At 31.9% G+C, this 14,627-nt stretch overlaps 1 protein-coding gene and 1 non-coding gene across 2 annotated transcripts; both read left to right on the top strand.

The window, feature by feature from the left end:
- Nucleotides 1-3,336: 3,336 nt before the first annotated feature.
- Nucleotides 3,337-5,024, top strand: LOC104598152 (flavonol synthase/flavanone 3-hydroxylase-like). Its single transcript, XM_010260083.2, has 3 exons — nt 3,337-3,758; nt 4,067-4,388; nt 4,604-5,024. Exons 1-3 carry the CDS (start codon nt 3,397-3,399, stop codon nt 4,892-4,894), a joined length of 975 nt encoding a protein of 324 aa, XP_010258385.1. The 5' UTR covers nt 3,337-3,396; the 3' UTR covers nt 4,895-5,024.
- A 1,056-nt stretch (nt 5,025-6,080) lies between these two features.
- On the top strand, nt 6,081-6,154 carry TRNAE-UUC (transfer RNA glutamic acid (anticodon UUC)). Its single transcript has one exon. It is a non-coding gene; the product is annotated as a tRNA-Glu (tRNA).
- Nucleotides 6,155-14,627: the final 8,473 nt, after the last annotated feature.

Here is a 14,627-nt window from a genome sequence, read left to right as displayed (position 1 = left end):
CATAACGCCCCAAGTTGTAGTTTTCTTTGTGGATGACCCAATTGTTGAAATGGTCACTAACACTCTCAGAAGTCAGAACCATGGCCTACTGTCCATGCCTCGATAGCATGCGTAATAGGCCCCACGTGCATCCTGTTCTACCATAGTCAGAATCACGTGTATTCTATACGGTTTAAGTATGTAATATATATATATATATAAAAGATTGTAGGAGCTTTTTAATTTTTATATTTTTAATGTGTCAACTTAATATTATATTTTAAATTATAAAAATTAAATCCAAATACCATATATGATTAATATTTAAAAAGAGATTTGCGGGTCGGGTGGGTCGGTATAATAGATTCTTTTCAATTGACCCAACCTGGTCGGGTTATTTAAAGAGTAAATCGAAACTGGCCTGCCATTAAGCAAAACGATCCAAACATGAAGGGTCGGTTTGGTTGATTTGGCATTATTTGTGAATAACCCTATATTTGGTGTAAAATTTCCTACTCAAAAATGGAAAGCAATCCTAAAGACAAAAGTAATTCCTATTTAACTAATGTTTTATTGTTCTTTAATGTTAAAAATAAGTAACTAATTAGAAAGAATAAATTAGGATAAGGATTACCTAGTTAGGGAAAGATTAGGAAACCAAAAACTAACTAACTCGATTCAATTTGGTTCAGGTTTAGTTTTCACACATGAAAACTGAAATCGATCGAACCGAATTATCGGTTTATCCCTCTTCACAACCTGAAACCGACTGATAGTGAAGAAAAACCGACCAAATCAGATTGGGCCAGGCCGATTTGGTCGGTTTAATCGATTTAACATTATTTGTGAATAACCCTAAATGCAAAAAAGGAAAAATATTCGAAGAATATTCACCTTTTCTCTTCTCAGTCGCGACAACCAATTAAACGTTTCCATAAATGTAAACACACCAAAGATTCCATTAGCGAGTCACAATAGTTCATTTCATCATTAATTATCGTCCTTTTCTTTACTATTTTTTGTTTGGATGGGTAAAATTCCTTACTACATCCTCCCCAATTATCTTTATCCAAAATAGATCGAGATCCCCTCTATAATATTTTACCACCCAAAAAAGAATAACAATAACAATGCCACTTTGCTTTTATTTCTCCTTAATTGTTCACTTTGTAGTTATATGGATTTGACTAACCAACAGGTCCACAATTAAGTCCAAGTCCTGAAGGAATCCAATCCAATTCAAATTATAGAAATCAAATGGGGATCAATACAATTTACCTTTTGCCAGTAATATTAATTTGTTTTCCTGTACATAACATTCATTTGTGAGGCTTGGCTTAAATAAAATAAAAAAAATGTAAATAAAATTTGATTTTAGTGATACCCACCTAAGAAAATTCATAGTTAAAGTCTGGTTGATTCAATATGCTCTGATCTTATCATCTTAAATACTATTGATCGATCAAAAAGGAGAATGCGATACATTGCCACCATGTTCAGTCCAAGACTTGTTGTTTTCAAATCAACATGATGATAACAAAAACCTATGGTGGAGATCTATGAGATATGCAAGACTGCTAACTAAAACAGAAAACATATTGGTATTGCATTCTCAGTATTGGTTTCTGCAGATATAGCCAACTAAGAATACAATAATGAAGCAATGAAGGTTTCTAAGATCAAGCCTCTAAAAGAGTGTAAAACTTTGTAATTTGTTTTGTATGTATTTGCACTTTTCTCAAAATTGGGAAGAATACAAATAAAAATATGCACAAAATACAAGGCAAAAATATGTATTGTATTTTTAAACCTTGTTTTGCACTATACATGTATATGTATTCCTCCCAAACTGAGCCTTAGCAACAGCCAACATTGTTTTATGGGTTCGATTATGATATCGGAAAGACATGATACCAAAAAAACCTACAGCCAATCAACCAGCACCATAAAAGAGGTGACCAAAGTGACCTAGTCAGTCATGTCATTGAACCATTTAACCTGACCAATGGTCATGGATTAAATATTAATTTTCTTTTTTCTTTTAATTTTTATATTCCATTTATATTGTTAAAAAATATTTTTTATTTATTTATCATGCTTGTTTCTGTTTAATATGATGAATATATAATATTAAAAATATTCCTATTATTTCTACAAGATTTCTGTTTTTTATATTTTATCTATTTTTTATTTTTTTTTAATTTTATAATGATGTCATAGAGTTGACCTGTTTGGCTTTGATGGTTGAACCGATAACCCACCACTTATATGGAAGTAAGGTTTCAGTTTTGAGTTGGCTTGTATTGGTTTCTTAATGGTGAAAAGCAAAAATATTGGCTTTTATATTATACCTATGGGATAAAGAGTTAACTAAAAGAATTCAATAGCAAGAAATAGAAATATCTTAAATATAGGAATTAATGAGAGATAATATGTATTGAATTTTTTTTGGTAGAAGACAATGAGAATCAATACCATATATATACGAGTTAATGAGAAAATAAGTTGGATTAGCTGAACGTTTTGGCTGTTTGGCGGGCCATGGAACCAATGACGAGGTTCCACGTCAGTAATAAAATACATAGGGCCCATGAATTCACAGGGGGCCATGAATTTATTACTGGTGTGTAGACCTGTTCATGGGCTGGGTAGCCCGACGGTCTGGCCCGGCCCGGCCTGCACCCCGGCCGGGCTTGGTCATATAATTAGGCCCGCGGGCCTGACCTCGGGCTTAACACAGTAAGCCCGACTGTGTTTCGGGCCGGGCTCGGGATTTGTCAAAAAAGCCCGGCCCGGCCCGACTCAGTATTATATATTTTATAAAATATATAATATGTATTTTATATATTATATAAAATATATAAATAATATAATATTTATTAAAATATATATTTATAATTTAATATATATATATTTTTTATTCTTTTCTTTATAATTTCAATATATCTCTCTCTTTATTCAGCTGCTTCAACATTAATAATAATAATATAGGGTAAATTTCGGGCCCGGGCCCAGGCTCGGGCTTCGGGCTTTTTATGAGTTGTTTATTGTAAAAATACTGGTAAATTTCATATCAAATTTTTAATTAGAAAGAAATGTTTGATTTCAATAGAATGAAGAAAAAGAGTGAGAAAAAGTTGACCAAATGGACTTGGAGTGGTTGCTCGATGCTCGTGCTTTAATAGGGGAAAGAATGATATTAAAGAAATAATCAAGAAGGTTGACAGCAATTGGTTGAACTGACCATTTTTTTTTTCTTTTGTTTTATTTTATTTTTTGGTAACTGACCCATTTGTTTCTGTTAGTCATTATCTAAGTTGAATTCCATTGTAGCTCTATAAGTAGAGCCTTGGCCATGGAGTTGTATATTAGAGCACTTAAAACTTATTAACCATTTTCAGCCGTCGGGAGTTCGGGATGTCTAATCTTTGCATTCCAACTGTAGATCTCTCTCCCTTCCATAACGAAGGAGATGAAGATGGCAAGAATGCGGTCAAACAGATAATTGGTGAAGCATGCTCTGAGTATGGATTCTTCCAGGTCGTGAACCACTGTGTGCCTCTCAATCTGATGAACCGGGTCCTTGAGCTTTCTAGGATGTTTTTCGAGTACCCAAAAGAGGAGAAGCTTAAGTATGGTCCTGGTCCTGGGTCTGGAGTTCCTCTTCCGGCCGGTTACAACCGTCAACCAGAGCACTCAGCCGACAAGAATGAATACCTATTGATGTTCCCTCCTGGATCAGGTTTCAACGTCTATCCTAATGATCCACCCGAGTTCAGGTATATATGTTCCAAGCCAAAGCCATTGCAGATGCTTCAAGGCAATAAGCTAGTGTAGAAGAAAATGTTTACTCGACGGCTGCTTTTTTTGTTCTTTTTTTTTTCTCTACTTTGTTTACTAATTGATCACTTAACTACAATAGAAACTCACAGACTCTGTAACTAATTGATGAGAATGGCCAGCACACTACTCCATCTAGTACTGTGTTCGTGGTAAATAAAACCAGACATATCTAGGTGCTAAAAGCATGGGATTTCTTAATTTCCGATGGCCACTGACGACTGCGCTCTTTCGTACGTGTTGCCAGGGAAGTATTGGAAGAGATATTCTCCCACTTCGCCAAGATGGGATTGCTTCTGGAGAGCATATTGAACGAGTGCTTGGGTCTCCCTCCTAATTTTCTGAAGGAATACAACCATGACAGGAGCTGTGATTTCATGGTGGCGTTACGCTATTTCCCTGCAACAGAGACTGAGAACAATGGGTTAAGCGAACATGAAGATGGGAACTGCATCACCTTTCTTTTCCAGGACAACGTTGGTGGGCTGGAGGTCCTCAAGGATGGAAAATGGATTCCAGTGCCTCCGACTGAGGGTACTATCGTTGTCAATGTAGGAGACGTTATTCAGGTAATTCAGAGATCGAACGAGCTAGGAATTATATATGGAACCAACCCCATCTGATCAGGAGAGGATATATAACACTATAACAGTCATCCTCTCACATCTGAGTAGACAGTTTATGCTATGATCTATTTGTTTGGCTGCATTTTAACAATGAAAACACTCCTAATACATGGCTTCATTTTTTCTTTGATCCATGTTTGTAAACTTCTTGAAAGTAGGTACTGAGCAATAACAAGTTTAAGAGCTCAACTCACAGAGTGGTCAGGCAACAAGAAAGTCGTCACTCGTTGGCCTTCTTCTACAACTTGGTGGAAAACAAATGGGTTGAACCGTTGCCCCAATTCACCAAGGAGATTGGACAGCCACCCAGGTACAAAGGGTTCTTGTTCAAGGAATACCAACAGTTGCGGATGAGGAACAAAACCCACCCACCTTCAAGGCCTGAAGATGTGATCCACATAACTCACTATGCTATTTCTACTCAAGGAAGAGAAAATAATGTTAAATAAAGCACCTACTTTCCTTCTGGTGCCTATTTCTCTCTCAAAGTGAGTTCCTATGTTCAATAACGATGAGCTCTGTTGGCTCTGGCTTTTTTCTGCAATAACTTGGATATATGTATCAGTTACATATGAATCATATTGAACTTATGTTGAAATCTAATGTTTATTGAAAGATATTCACAAAGGATCGACGCTTATCAAAACTGGGATCTGCCCTAATCTAACCACAGTCTCATGTTTTTGTTAAGTATTAATTGCTTGATAGAACTTCCATACTTGTCTTTTCTAATAGACTAAAATATGGATGGAAACCCCAGGATATTTCTACAGAGAGTAGTTTCTCTCTAATTAACATTCTTAAGAGAAGTGCTTATAGAGTAATAGAGCATGTTCTCCACCCCTGGAAGGATAGATTGAAGAGGGTGCAGAGATCGATCGTGCTTAAAATCCTCAAGCTTTTGCTTCTTTGCAGGGTTTAGGAGAAGACCTCGAAATTAAAGGTGTCAATTATAACTGCTAAGCTTCTAGCTGTATGAGATGGTTTATACATTGTATAAGAAGTGATTCAGCTACGAGAATAATATTTTATTTTCTAAAATGAAAACATTGCCTCATGTGCTTTTCAGGTCATATTTCTGATGAATAATGCTTTCTTATTCAACTGTTCAACTTACAAAACTAAACATCTATGCTTGAATGTGGTGTAGAAACCCCGTTACCCCAATAATAACTCCTTTGGAGGGGTGATAACTGATAAATTCATTTAACTGAAGACTGATTTTGCAAGCAAATTTCCATGGATGGTTAAATCATTTTCTCCATGTAATTAAGAGTCCAGCTTCAATCTAGCCGACTCATAAATGTAAGCTTCATTATTCGTTGGGTAACCCACTCAGTTTGGGCTCTGCTCTTATTATATATGAATGGAAACCTGCAGAGGTCTAATTACCTGAATTCGAACTCTGGAGTTTTTCACTTAAACCATGACCGAGATTCGTGTCAGAACTCAGAAAGCCATGTGATTCTGATGGAAATAAAAGATCAGATAGAAGGAACTTATCACCTTTGGCGATGGAGATGTTTGGAAGTCTAGCTAATAGTTTCTTCCGGCTCGGTTGCCATTTTTTGTTGTGAATGTTGTGATCACAAATAAAATTGAACTGGAAACAAATTAGATAAAATTTAGCAATCATCCGTTGTCGTCCAGCCTGGTTAGGATATCTGGCTTTCACCCAGGAGACCCGGGTTCAAATCCCGGCAACGGAATTTTTTTGCGCTAAATAACTGGAACTTTCTTTGGTTTTTTTTGGAGATCCTTTGGGAGAATATGAGTACAAACAAAAATGATGGATGCCTTTGACTTACGCCATGTTTGGGAGTGCTTAAGTTAAAAAATAAGTGTTTATTGAATAAATGGTTAAAAATTAGTGTTTATTCAAATAAGTACTTATTTGTATTTGGCACCCAACTTTTTCAAGTGTTTATTTTTTAAATAAGCACTTATCTTATATTGGGTGTTTGGTAGTCTTTTTTCTCTAATAAACACTCAAATAAGCATTTGTGACTATTTTGTCTTTCATTTTCTTTTAAATTTTTAAAGTATACCCTTTGAAAGCACTTTTAAGAAATTATTTTTATTAAAGCACTTTTATGAAAAGACTTCTACAAAAGTACTTTTATAAAAGTGCTTTCATAAAAGTACTTTTATAAAAGTACTTTCATAAAAGTAGTTTTATAAAAGTGCTTTCATAAAAGTACTTTCGTAAAGTGATTTCATAAAAATACTTTCGTAAAAGTGCTTTAATAAAATTCAACTAGGGATAATTTTATAGGTGGTATTTTAAAATTCAACTATGAACAATTTTGGAAGAAAAAAAATTGAATAACTGCTTATTGTAAAAGCACTTAAAAAAGCTAAAAATTTGAGATTAAAAAATAAGCCCTTATTTTTAAAATAACCACTTATTTACCAAATACCAATAAGTGCTTAATGAATCAAATAAACACTTATTTTTAAGCACTCCCAAACATAGCCTTAGAGACTCATTATTGTTTTAACTTAAGTCTCCTGGCAAAACGTACAAGGTGTACACAAAAGATAGTGACCTAAGGGTCAGGATTAAGGATGCCAACGGGTTGGGTTGAGCACAGGCCCAACCCTAACCTGACCCTAATTCGATACCGACCCGTAGCATTTTAGTTGTATTTCTTTAACATGTTTTGAAGACTTTAAATCCATTAATTTAAGTTAGAAAATTGCTTTATAGATCCTAAGATATCACTTTTCCCATTAAAAAAAAAAAAGAAAAAATCAAAACCAACATTTAAATAAATCTTAAAGTTTAAGGCTATAGGGTTAGAAGTAAAAAAGTTACAATAATACTTTGTATATATGCAGGTCATCATGACATGATGAGGCAAATCAGCCAAAACACGAACCCGGCCAAATTCAACTCATGTTGAAGAATCAAAACCCTAACCCAATGCTAAAGCCAAATATGCTGACCCTAACCCGAGTCGGGTTAACCCATTGACATCCCCGGTTAGGATTAGTAGAGCAAAATATATAAAAGGTAAAAGTTTCCTCAATGATAATTTATAGAAGAAAGGTTCATGGACCAACCCGAGGGATAGCCCAGTTGGTGCGTTGGATGAATTGTTCCAACCGTGGTGCGGCTTTGAATCCCACTATTATCATCTCTATAAGAAAAATAATTGTGCGACTATTTGAGGCTGTGGATGTAATGTACTCTTCACTTAAAAGAGTAATAACAAACCCTATGGTGGTGTCAGGTAGAAGAAATGCTCTTGAGGCTAGCAAAGTGTCCTAACTAGTTGAGAGATTTTGAAAAAAAAAGGATCAAACTTGATTTTCAATAAATATAATATATAGTTTAAAATTTATATCATCTTTATTGATTAAATTAGTATTTTAATATGTAGATTATCATAATATATATATATATATATATATATATATTCAAAGTTTCTCATTATAATTTAAATTCTGTAAATATTACCTTTTACATTACTTATTATACACATTCAAATATTAAAATGAAAACAAATGATTAAATTACTTTTGTTTAATAATTAGAACTTTCATTTTTTTTTGCACTATAACTCAAAGGAAACTTTTGTGGGAATCTTAAAAAATTCAAAAACGTTGGTTTGGATTCTTTGGGAGAATACAAGTACAGACAAAAATGATGGAGGTCTTGACTTAGAGACCCTTAGGCTATGTTTAGTTTGAAGGAAAATGCAAGAAAATGAAGGGAAAGGTAGGAAAACCTTTACAAACCTTGTACAGGTTCTCCTATCTTTCCCTTCCTTTCCCTACCTTTTCCTTCAAACCAAACATAGCCTTATTGTTTTAACTTAGCTCTCCTAGCAAAACAAACATACAAGGTGTGCACAAAAGAGAATAACCTATGGGTCAGAGCTAGTACGTCAAAATATATAAAAGGTAAAAGTTTCCTAAATGATAATTTATAGAAGAAAGGTTCTTGGGACAAGCAAAGTGCCCTAATTGGTAGAGAGATTAATTTTGAAAAAAAAAAGGATCAAACTTGATTTTCAATAAATATAATATATAGTTTAAAATTTATTTCATCTTTATTGATTAAATTGAGTAATTTAATACGTAGGTTATCATAATATATTAATATACAGTTCAAAGCTTTTCATTATAATTTAAATTTTGTAAATATTGCCTTTTACATTACTTATTATATACATTCAAATATTAAAATGAAAACAAATGATCAAATCACTTGAATAACTCAATGGTCAAGTGAGACCATAGCCTTTGTAACTATGAGTGCTTGGATTCAAATCTTCACATCCTCAAAAATAATTTAGGGTTTATTTCAAAATAAATTTGGTTCCAAGGTCAGTTCATTGAGTTGGTTTGGATAGGGTAAACCCCTAGACCCTCGAACCAGCCTGGGTGGAGGTTGGTTCCAATAACTTGGAACCAGACCCTACCCTGTAACAGATTGGGTAGGGTCAACTCAATGCCGGTTTAAGGTCGGTTACAAATAGAATTTACCCATTTGCTCAACCCTAATTAGGGGAGTCTCAAAACTTTAGAATCATGAGACCTAAGCCCTTGAATGAAGATTTAATATAGGTGAAAGACTTGATCGATCAGGATAAAAGAAGTTGGAAAATTGAAGTTGCAAATCAAATCCTTAGTATTAAACTTAAAGTTAAAAATTGTTCGAAGGATTAAACATTTTCTGTGGAGGGTGCTTGAAATGCTATAGGAGGATCGTGGGCCTACAGCAATTAATTAAAGATGCTTACTTTTTTTTTGTAAAAATATTTTAGCTATAGTTGTGATGGTCTTGATGTTTCCTTTTCCTTTAGATAGAAGGGAGGGTAATGTTCTAGACATCTAGTGCATAAGCTTGCACGTAAAGGATTAAAGAAGTGTTTGTTTGTTTGTTTATTTTTTAAAGCTATGCCTATCTGGCTGGATGAGTGGGTGGATCATAACTCTTTAATTAAATTTGTAGGTATCACTCACTATATATATTGTCTCTTTTTGGGGTTCGACTATTATCCCGGACTGATTTCTTGTCATAAATTTTTCCTTCTTATTTTCACGTTAGGTCCAGAGACAGACGTCCAGTATTAGAAAACTAAGAACCAAATTGGGAACAAGAGCGTCGTGCCTATTAGCAGGATTCAAAAATGGAACCCCAACAAGAATCCGCCTTCAAGCAAATCATGTTGTTGCATTATTTACGCAGCATTTGCTAGTTCTAAGCTAAAGCTAGGTGCGTGGCTCTGGTTACCCAACAGGGATACATGTAGTCAACTGAGATGTGACTCAATTAGTAAGTTAGCTGGTTTATTTGAGCAGAGGTGCGGATTTGGATCTCTCGCTAGTTATCACCGACTTTGAAAGAGAGTTATTATATTATTAGTCTCCTATATTTATACTACTATAAAAAGTACAAACAGCCTTTAAAATTTTTGGAATTTTTCTTGACCAAAATACCCTTTTTTTAAATATGGTCTCTTTATTGTGAGGGTACAATTTGTAAATTGAATACTCTAAAATTTCTGGATTTTTCTTGACTAAAATACCCCCTTTTTTGAAACATGGTCCCTTTATTGTGACTTTATAAGGGTAAAAATTATAAATTGAATACTATTATTCAATGCATTCAATACCCTCATTAAATTCCACATTTAAGCTATTAACTCCTATTAACTATCATTGAATCATATATTTAAAGTATTTTTATTTATTCTCATCACTAAATTCCACTAATTAAAATCCATACATAATAAATCAATTATTCCAATAACATAAAAACTTATACTTTTAAAATCTATGGAAAAAATAGTGCTTTCATCTAGGTGGTGGTAAGAAATTAAACCATTTTGGGTCAAATGGGCAAACTCATGTTGCCACAATTAAATAAAACTATTTTCCTATTCTCTCTCATTAAATCTCATATCTAAGTTATATTCTCTTATTAAATCTTATATTTGAGATATATTTTTCTTATCATTAAATTATACTAATTAAATCCACAAAGTTAATTTTAATAGTATAAAAATAAATATTTTGAAAAGTAATTTAAAAACAAAACCATTTTCTTCCCTCCTGGAGGTGGGTAAGCAATTCAACCATTTGGGGTTAAATGGATTAATCAACAATGTCATAATTTAATAATAAAAATTAAAATAAAAAAATTTAAAATATAGAAAAAACAAAAATAATTGCGCATATCTCTAATATTGTATATATACTAAACAAAGTAAGTATAAAATATAAGAAGTGTTTCTTTTAATGATGAAAATGGAATGTCAAATCTAAAATCAACTTAGAAATGACATGATGTCATAGCCAAATGATAAAATTTTTAAAAATAGAAATTAAAAAGAATCACAAAAATAAAAAAAAAATAGAGAAAATTTTGGACACATATCTAATGTTATATATTTATAAAAAATAAAATATTTGGTACATATAATATTATTCATTCACTATATTGATAAAAAATAAGTATTATACATAAGAATTAATTTTAACAATGATGAAATTGATTAATGGATGATGTCATTGTTAAATAATAAATCATTAAAAAGTAAAAAAAGTACAAATAATCAAAAGAATATAAAAAATTATAAAAAAAATTGTACACATCTCTAATATATTAATTATATCAAAAAGTGTAATAAGTAAAAATTATTTATATAATGTAGATGAAATATATAATTTAAAATTGATCTAAAAGCAAAGCTATTTTTTCTATCTAGATGGTGCGTCAGTTATCCAACTTTCCAAATAAACCCATGGTTTCAATAATTGAATAATAAATAATTAAAAAAGATAAAAACACAAAAAATGAAAAAATATAGAATTTTGTCTAAAACATTTGGGAATATTTCTAATGTTATATATTCATCATATTAAATAAAAATAATTGTTAAAATAAATTTTATTTTTATTTATGATAGAGATGGAATATAAAATTTAATAATAATATTTTTATTGTAATTTAAAATTTCTATGTGCAATCCACGTGAAGTCGGATTTTTTGTGTATATTTACTTTTACTTTATACATACATACATACATACATACATACATACATACATACATACATACATACATACATACATACATACATACATACATACATATAGTGCTAATGACAGTATGAAACTTTACTAAAATACCCCTATTTTTGAATTTAATCCCTCTTTAATTTTAAGGGCTAATAATGTAATATCATTTATAATTTTCACCTTATTTAATTCCCTCTCATTAAGTCTTATATTTAAGGCATTAACTCACATTCTCACATTAAATCTTCTATTTAAGATATATTTTATTTAATAAGTCTAATAAAATATGAAACCCATGTTTTTAAAGGGTAAAATGCTAAAACATCCCCTAAAGTTTCTGACAATTGCTGAAAATCTCCCCCGAATTTTGGCAATTGCAATAACCCCTGAATTTTAACATAGTTGCAAGTAGAACCTTTCTCTTATAATTCTCTAACAAGAGGCATGAGAATGTCTAAAATAACCATGTAGTTACTTTGAGTAAAATGTTTATTTTCCAAATTTTTCATTCATATTAGTCACTACCCCCAAACCCTTCATGTGAATCCTTTAAAGTTGAAGTTGCAATTTTGAACTTTATTTTTCTTTTGTTGTTTAAAGTTTTTATTGTTTTTTATGTAAAAACCAGCCTCAATAGTAACTACATGAATGTTTTGAACATTTGTGTGACTCTTGTTAGAGGATTCTAAGAGAGAGGAGTCTACTTGCAATTGTATTAGAAAATTTAAGGGAGGCGATTGCAATTACCAAACTCCAGGGGAGATTTCAGCAACAATCAAAAATCTGAGGGGAGGTTTTAGCAATTTATCCATTTTTCAAATTAATCAAAAACAAAAATGAAATCGCTCTTCCATCCAACTGGTGGGTAAGCCAATTTAACCATCTAGACCAATTGGGTGAATCCATGATGTCATAGTTAAATAAAAGAATGTAGAAAAAAAGGGTCATTTCTCTAATATTTTATATTAATCATGTTAAAGAAAAAATAAGTGTCATAAACAATAATTGTTTTTATTGATAATGCAAATAAAATACAAATTTTAAAACCAGCAAAAAAATGAAATTGATTTCCTATTTGGTCTGGGTCAACAGTTCAACTTTTAGGTCAAATGTGTCAATATTTGATGTCATAATTAAATAATAAAAATTAAAAACTCAAAACATGAAGAAAAAAACATTTAGGCACATCTCTAATATTGTATATTCATCATATTAAATAAAAACAAGTGTCATAAATAAGAATTATTTTTATTTACATGGAAATATAAAAAATGTAAAGATTTAATTTGAATTTAGTCCCTTTTTAATTGTGAGGGTAAAAAATGTAACGTGAACTATTATTTTTTTCTTCATTCAATGTCCTCTCATTAAGTCACACATTTGATGTGCTAACGTCCATTCTTTCTTATTAAACAATACATTTAAGATATTTTCTCACTAATAAATTCTATTATTAGATCTATATCCAATACTTTTAACAATATAAATCTCTTTATTTTTCAAAATTGAACCAAAAAATGAAATTGTCCTTCTATCTAGGTAGTGGGTAAACCATCCGGGTCAAATGGGTAAAGGCATAATGTCATAATTAAATAATAAAAATTAAAGAAAGATAAGAACAAAAAAATACATAATATTTGTAAAAAAAAAAACATTTAGGACAACTCTAATATAGAATTATTTTATACACATTTTTAGGTTAAATTAAAATAATTTGGCCATGCAAATTTACTAGTAAAAACTTAAAATAATTTGGATGTATATTACTATATTTATCATCTAAAATTGTCACATACAAAACACATGCAAATTTACTAGTACCAAAAAAAAGGACATATAACTGGTTATCAGGACATCCCATTTGTTTCATGTAAAAACTTCTCCCATACAACTAATGGGGTGGAGTCCAATGGTAACCTTTTTTTTTTTTATTGCTTCTGTTAACCATTTTCTTGGGAAAAATGAAACATATATTCTCTACTCCTCCCAATCAAGGTTTAAAGTATTAATTTGATACACCCACCCGATACCATGTATCGATTTTGAAGGCCACCGACATGCAAAATATTGAGAGTTAATGGATATTAACAGATTCCATCCTAACAAAACTATCTTTAATTAACAAATTAAAAACTAGTCCAAAAAAGTAACAAATTGAAAAAAAAAAGGAGCACTGAGTAATCGATATGCACGATACTCTCAATCTTTTGGTATTGTGCATGACGATTTTTTGAACCTTGCTTCCAAAAAACCCTCTACCTCTCTCAAATAAAGCGTTAATTTCCTTTCTTCCCCACTCCCTCCTTATTCTCTTGATGACTTGTAGAAGGTCAACCCAACCCAACCTGAAGTTACGAACCTTGGGCTCAAGCCTGGGCCAACCCAAGGTCAAGCTCAATTTTATCAACTTAGGCCCAACTCAAATTTAACTTAACACAACTCAGGTTGGACTCAGGCCAGACTAAGTCATGTTGAGTGGGTTGCCCTGGCTTAAAAGAGATCATGAATTCATTTTTATATGGTCATCTTTCATGGAGCTTTATGCCCCATTTGATTGAAGATGTGTACAAATTTTATTTACAAACACGTATGCACATTGAAACATGTATTTTATGCCCCATTGGCATAAATTTCATGGAACTTTATGCCCCATTGGAAGGACTTCTATCAATGTTGTGGAAGCTTGGGCAGCGTGGGAGGCTCATATCATCACCAACAACTTCAGCTCGTACCCAATCCGTATTGAAGGGACTCTCTTCTTGTTATTTATTGCTTAAAGAAAAAGATCTGTATTCCATGAAAGCTGAAGACCATCATGACTGAGTGTCGACTGTCATAAGATCAGTTGGACAAGGGGGCATATCTTATTCTCATTCTTTCAGGGAAGCGCATATGGCTGCAGACTGGTTGCCAAATCAAGCTCTTTTTCTCCTTTTTTTCCTCTTTATTTATGTACTAGTAAATGACCCGTACTAAGTACGGGGAATAAGTAATGTTAAGTTTACATTATGGAATCAAAAATGTTAAGTTTATATTTATTAATATTTTAAATAATTATTAAAATTTCAAGAAATATTTATTTCAAAAAATAGCTTTTCAATAATTATTATAATATAGATAGTTTTCTTTTGTTATGATACATAGAGTG

The sequence above is a fragment of the Nelumbo nucifera genome, chromosome 4, assembly GCF_055504915.1.
Source record: "Nelumbo nucifera cultivar China Antique chromosome 4, China Antique-T2T, whole genome shotgun sequence".
Taxonomy (NCBI): Eukaryota; Viridiplantae; Streptophyta; class Magnoliopsida; order Proteales; family Nelumbonaceae; genus Nelumbo; species Nelumbo nucifera.
This window is presented reverse-complemented; position numbering and strand designations above follow the sequence as displayed.

Excerpts from the sequence above, each read along its gene's own strand:
- LOC104598152 (XM_010260083.2), top strand. The coding sequence starts at position 3,397 with ATGTCTAATCTTTGCATTCCAACTGTAGATCTCTCTCCCTTCCATAAC. Across the intron at positions 3,759-4,066 it reads AATGATCCACCCGAGTTCAG|GGAAGTATTGGAAGAGATAT; the intron begins GTATATATGTTC and ends ACGTGTTGCCAG. Across the intron at positions 4,389-4,603 it reads ATGTAGGAGACGTTATTCAG|GTACTGAGCAATAACAAGTT; the intron begins GTAATTCAGAGA and ends TCTTGAAAGTAG.